The sequence below is a fragment of the Aptenodytes forsteri genome, unplaced genomic scaffold (assembly GCF_000699145.1).
Source record: "Aptenodytes forsteri isolate BGI_AS27 unplaced genomic scaffold, ASM69914v1 Scaffold55, whole genome shotgun sequence".
NCBI classification, from domain to species: domain Eukaryota; kingdom Metazoa; phylum Chordata; class Aves; order Sphenisciformes; family Spheniscidae; genus Aptenodytes; species Aptenodytes forsteri.
Window position 1 is genome coordinate 6,411,192 of NW_008796063.1, and position 5,726 is coordinate 6,416,917.

The 5,726-nt window shown below is 48.8% G+C and overlaps 2 protein-coding genes across 3 annotated transcripts in view; both read right to left on the minus strand.

Moving 5' to 3' along the window:
• The window catches only part of TMEM184A (transmembrane protein 184A), an 8,834-nt gene extending 7,770 nt beyond the window's left edge, over positions 1 to 1,064 (minus strand). Inside the window, 3 exon segments of the mRNA XM_009286390.2 lie at positions 704 to 937; positions 940 to 968; positions 971 to 1,064. Coding sequence (XP_009284665.2) covers positions 704 to 937; positions 940 to 968; positions 971 to 1,064 — 357 coding nt within the window.
• A 1,296-nt stretch (positions 1,065 to 2,360) lies between these two features.
• On the minus strand, positions 2,361 to 5,524 carry PSMG3 (proteasome assembly chaperone 3). Of its 2 annotated transcripts, none has more exons than XM_009286391.2 (3): positions 5,421 to 5,524; positions 5,092 to 5,309; positions 2,361 to 3,001 (listed from the first exon to the last, which is right to left on the minus strand). In XM_009286391.2, the coding sequence occupies exons 2-3, from the start codon at positions 5,305 to 5,307 to the stop codon at positions 2,849 to 2,851; spliced, it is 369 nt and encodes a 122-aa protein (XP_009284666.1). In that variant the 5' UTR covers positions 5,308 to 5,309; positions 5,421 to 5,524; the 3' UTR covers positions 2,361 to 2,848. The 2 variants fall into 2 exon arrangements, with proteins under 2 accessions (XP_009284666.1, XP_009284668.1); XM_009286393.2 differs by having other exon boundaries at positions 5,417 to 5,516.
• Between the last annotated feature and the right edge of the window lie 202 nt (positions 5,525 to 5,726).

A 5,726-nucleotide genomic window follows, 5' to 3' on the forward strand; every position in this document is an offset into this window, starting at 1 on the left:
GACGGGGGCAGTCAGAAAGGAAAGGTGAGCCCCCGCAGCCCCCCACCAGTGCCTCTGTGCAGTGCTGTGTGCGCGCCGGTAAAGGGGGAGAGATCCCTGACCCCCATCCTGAGGAGGGGAGCATCCAGGCTCAGCCCCACCAGCGCAGGAGACATGCCTTTCCTCCTCATTGCTTTCAGATAAAGCCAGGGCACGGGGGTTATTTGCCCGACCAGCCCCTCCATACCACCCCCAGGCCACCCAGGAGGAAGGACCTATAGCACATAGCTATAAATTCAGGCAGGGCAGCATCGAGCCCTCCTTAAAGCCTGTCCGGAGGAGTGAGTGACGCACACACAGGGCTCTTGCAGCAGGCTCTGCCCTCCCAGCAGCTCCCACGGGTGCTCAGGACCGATGGCCGGGGCAACCTCCGCTCCGTGTGGGGGGGGTGCCCCCAGTTGCTGTGCACCCCCCAGGGCCCCACTCACCCTGCGGGGCTCCTCCGGGAGCGGGTCTGGCTGCCGTGCACCTGCCTCCACATCCCCTGCGCCCTCCTCCACCTGCACCCGCGGGAGACTCCTCCTCCGGGCACCCTCCCAGCCCTGCCCGCCCGCTGGCAGCAGGCCCTGCCAGCGCCCCACTCACCCTCGCTGCACCCCGGGCCCTGCAGGAGCTGGAGCGCCAGCTCGGGCTCTGCCTCCTGCAGAGAAGCTACCAAACTTACCTTTCCAGTCTGCCGCGCTCGGCACCCACGCCCGGAAAGCAAACACGGATGGAAAGCCACGGTGCAGCCCGCCGCCGCTGCCCCCAGCCCGGCGCACGTCCCGTGGCCGTGGGCGAGAGCTCTGCTTGGGTGGCAGAGGCAGGTTTTCTTGCCGTTGGGAATTAATCCTTACCTGGAGGATAGCGATGACTAAACGGCAGGCAGCTGGTTGCACCGGCAGACTTGTGAATGTATTTTGGGGCAGGCCTTCCCCCTGGTTTACTGCAAGCAGAGAGGAGCAAAGTCGAAGGACCAATTGCTTGTGGTCTAATTTATCACCCGTGGAAAGGCAACACGATAAGTCTGCCCTGGCTCTGAGCATCAAACGGGAGAGAGCTCCGCGTCCTTTCTTTACCTGCCACCCTGTGCAGACCTGGTGGCACACAGAGCCAGGAAATTAAGGTGGTTAACTCGTGGTTGGCTTTTAGGTAGCAACACTCAGGTCTTTGGGACATAGCGGTGGTATGCCACCTTATCACCATGGTGGAAGATGTGGTTTACATTCAATTTGCTAATTAATGTATGGTTTCCACAGGTTGCTAGAGCTACGGACACCGTAAGAGCACCAGGATTTGGGAAATACATTGAATTTTGCGTCGGGAAAGAATCCCTACTAGCAAACCAGGATTGACATTAACAAATTCCACATGCCTCTCTCAGCCCTCCTAGACAAAAAAAAAAAAGAGTGTAAAAGAGGGAAAATTTGGAGTTCTGACAGATGCAAGTCTTTGGTTCTTGGAAGCACAGTTCAGGAAATTATTTTTAGACAAAATTTCTTGTCAAAGGCAGCTGAAAGCCTGCAGTGTTTGGATGTACTTTAAAAAAAAAGGTTTAATTTCTCATAATCCCTTAAATACTGTAAATAACCCTTACTTCAGAGAAAAAGAGTCCTTTCGAAATGCATTTTCTGCTTTTCTACTTTTAGAGGATTTTTTTAGCAACAGAAATGACCCAGCAACTGGATCTACGTGGGGCAGGCACAGGCTCTGTGCTGATACTGCTGATACCAGCAGGTCTTAACACAGCACAAGTCTTCCCTGCCCAGAATCCAAGACCTGTCCTCTGTCTGCTCGGTCAAGTTCATAAGTGACAGAAGTGTGTAACAGCTCACTTAAAAATTTACTACTTGGTGTTATTTGTTACAAGAAGAGGTAAACACAAACGTGCTTTCCAAGCAAATGGCAAAAGTTCGGCTATTAAGCATTGCATCAGCTCATATAACTTCACCCAACACTTTTTTTTCAACAGACTCAGAAGTTCTAACACCCCTGTGTAACCCCCCCCACCCTTCTGACCCCATGTCTCCTCCGACAGGTGCCTTAGGAGAGGGACAGCTCGTTGCAGGTGGTCCAAGCTATGGATGTGCTGCCTCTCCGATGTGCTGGCACCATGTAATCCATAAGCAGCTGTTATTTTGTCTTTTTCTCACCTCTAATTTGGGTTCCTGTCTTCCACCCTGACATCAGCTTTCATGAAATTTGCAGAGAATAATTATCTTCCTCTCTTTAAAATCGGAGTGAAAGTGGAAAATGGATTCAGATTACATCAGGAAAGAGACTGACATAAGGACAAAAGCAGTCATATAGGACTCATTTCCTTAAAAACAGGCAAGAAAATCTTTCCTATTATGCAATTGCTGTTGATGTGTTATCGAGGCTTGTATTTCAATTGAAGTGATTTTCACAGAGCAAAAAAGAAAACAGGTAAAATTAGATTCGTCAATGATTCTTTTATTCACTCTGCACTGGGTGTTCCCCTTTTGCGGTACAGTGTAGCTACAGAGTTTGGCATCTGTCGCTCCTCAGGACACAAACGCAGAGCTGTGCCATTTCCCAAATATACATCCCACCCAATGTGATAAAAATAATACTTCTCTTATACATTGAGACAATTGTTCTCGTCTCATCACTGACTATATGGACTGCAAACCTGTCACAGTAACAAAACCCATAAACGTTCTACACAGTAGAGAAAAATTCATTAAATTCCTCAGTACGTCCAAAACCAGCACAAAGACATTCCATCATTTTCATTTCTTGTCCTTTTAAATAAGTGGTGATGAGTCATGGACTCAAGATCATTTCCTTGAATCCAGATGGCACAACTTCACCACACTTGGCAACTTCGGATCACTTCCCGTAGAGCTTGTATTCCTTCCACGGTCTTGTCCTTTAAAGCCATGGCGAGAAGAACGGGCTTGTTCCCAGCTTCCCGAGAGACGAATGCCACCAGGTTTTTGGCACAAACATGGACGAGGGGCTGAAAAGCAAAGGTATGCAGATGTACACTCTTACGGCTGGGAGAGACCTCCCACACGAGTTAGGAGAGGAAGAGTTCTGCAGCGACATGGAGCGCACTGAGAACCTGTTGATACTGGACTCGGACCGAGTGTGCAGTTTGCTGAGCGGTTCCAACATGACTGGGAACAGACACGCAGTTTGGCTGGTCAGCAAAGCCAAGCCACGGTACGGGGAACTTTAGAAAGCACTTTCTCAGCTTAAAAGGGAAGAGTTCGGACCCATGAGTGACAGGCACCCAAACCACCCTGAAACAACTTAACTGGAGCTGCACTTGAATCGAGTTTTGCACCAGCTTGGAAAACTTGGGAAGTCGGTACAGAGAATCTTTCCTTCTGCTAATCCTCCCACCCAAACTACGTCACCAAATATCAAATTTTATGAAATGCCATGGATCAAAATGCCTCTATTTCCATCATAGCCAGCTTTCTGAAGTCTCCAAGTGCAATTTTCTTTTAAAAACTTGTTGCTGAAGAGGGTATGTTTGGCTGGCAAGCTCTGGAAAAAAACTGTTATTTTTGTAATTCCTAGAGACCCCAAAATGGTGTTATATACACAGCTTTTGCATGCCACGTGTAAAAGACATGTTGGTTTTGATTTTAATAGAATAATGAAAAACAGAAATAAGTAGCGAGGCTGAAGGAGGGAAGAAAAGGGATATAACCTTCTTAATGAGGTTTCTTTAACAACAGACTAGAATAGAATAGCATAGACTATTTCAGTTGGAAGGGACCTACAACGATCATCTAGTCCAACTGCCTGACCAATTCAGGGCTGACCAAGCTAAAGCATGTTATTAAGGGCATTGTCCAAATGCCTCTTGAACACTGACAGGCCTGGGGCATCGACCACCTCTCTAGGAAGCCTGTTGCAGTGTTTGACCACCCCGTCGGTTAAGAAATGCTTCCTAATATCCAGTCTAAACCTCTCCTGGTGCAGCTCTGAACCATTCAGCTTGTCTAGGTTTTATTTACACCCAGTTATGTATTTATCAGAAGGGTGAGTTTGCTTGATTTTAGCTACCAGTCCGGTTTGGAAGTGTGCACCATCCCAAACGGGGATGTTGACGGTGACAAGCAGGAAGGCAGCAAACTAGTGAAAGCCTTTTCTTAAAGTTTAGGTTGATTAAGCTGGTAAAATGATTTAAAAATAGTATGTAACAAAGTAAACAAAGGCACTTCCCATTTCCAAATAAAACACAAAAACAGCTTGGGGGTGGAGGTGGTCAGAATTCACAGACATCACACCAGGGAAAGCAAAGCATCTCCCATCCAGAGAAGGAAGGCTATTGCTGAAGAACGAGAACCCCACAAGGGGAAGTCGCGGATAGAATCAGGAACTTGTGTTGCTAGAGTTTTTGTAGTTAAGGTTAGCAAGTAATATTTGATAGCTCCAACCCTGATGGAAAGCCTCATAATCTTGTAGCTCTGTAACTTTCTCTTTTAATGCTTGACTAGTTGACGCTTTGCGAAATACATTTTCTTCTGCTTTCTCTCCAGCTTTGTGAAATGGTCGATAAAAACTCATTTTGCTGAAGCAAAACAAATTAAACTTTATCAAGGGTAGGTGCTGGCAGGCACACTTGGGAGAGGGCAACTAAAGTCCATTACGGGGCTGGCATAGGGGGGGACGGGGATGGGGGATGGATTGGGCGAGAAAAGGGACTTGAAAAGGAAAACAAACTCACTGGAACAGAAACCCAAAAAAGGTTATCAAAGGCTGCACGTTTGATCTTGCAGCCCTTAAATCAACAGGAGCTTCATCACACCTTCCATGAACAAGGCGAAGCAATCCATATCCTGTAGGACGCAAAATAACAGATCCCCAAACCACTCACAGTTAAACTTTTGTTATGTCAAAGAGCAGATGAGCACGCACACTTTTCTGATGCACCCCTCTTCCCACAGAAGATTTTTAAATTAATCTTACCACCGTGCAAACACCGCTTTAACTGCTGTGATTCATCAACTCCCTGGCAACCTGCACAGCCCCACCTACTACATTTCCCCCTTATTCTTGCTGCCTGTGCACTGTATATCCATCCGCTCTCACCTCATCCTTGCCCAGTAGCACCTTTGTGGTGAGTGAGGGCCTGCCCACGTTGTCACCAACTGTGTTGGGGTCCACGTAGACGATTGTCCCCATCTTGCCATACTGCGTGACTACCACGAGGACGGAGTTGGAGAACGCCGTGCACACCACCTCCGTTGGGACCCCGTGTACCACCTCCTCTCGCTGCTTGGACGTCACGATGGGACTCGCTTCCATTGCTGTGGAAAAAGAACAATAAAACAACAATAACAATAAAATAACATTAGATTAAAAACATGGACCATGGGCTATTAGAAGCCCGAATCCTTCCCTTCATTTGAAATACCCACGTTAAGTTGATTTCAGAGCACAAAAGCATCCGGAGGTGTGTGCCTGTGCAGGAACAACACTCAACATCCCACATCCCCGACCGGGAGGGGAAATTTAACCGCCCCGCAGCAACGGCCTGCACTCCCCCCGCACAAACGGGCTGCCATTCACAGGGTTTCCTGCCAATCATGGTTTAACAGCGATCGCCCCTATGGAGCTGGCCGCCCCCGAGCCCGACCCGCCGTGCCGTGCCGTGCCGTGCCCTCCCTCGCAGCCTTCCGGTCGCTGGCACCGAGGGGGCGACCCCCGAGCCCCGCTTTCCACCC

Coding starts and splice junctions, on each gene's coding strand:
- PSMG3 (XM_009286391.2), bottom strand. CDS start 5,307: ATGGAAGCGAGTCCCATCGTGACGTCCAAGCAGCGAGAGGAGGTGGTA. Junction 3,002..5,091: donor TGCTACTGGGCAAGGATGAG/GTGAGAGCGGAT, acceptor TTTGCTTTTCAG/CCCCTCGTCCATGTTTGTGC.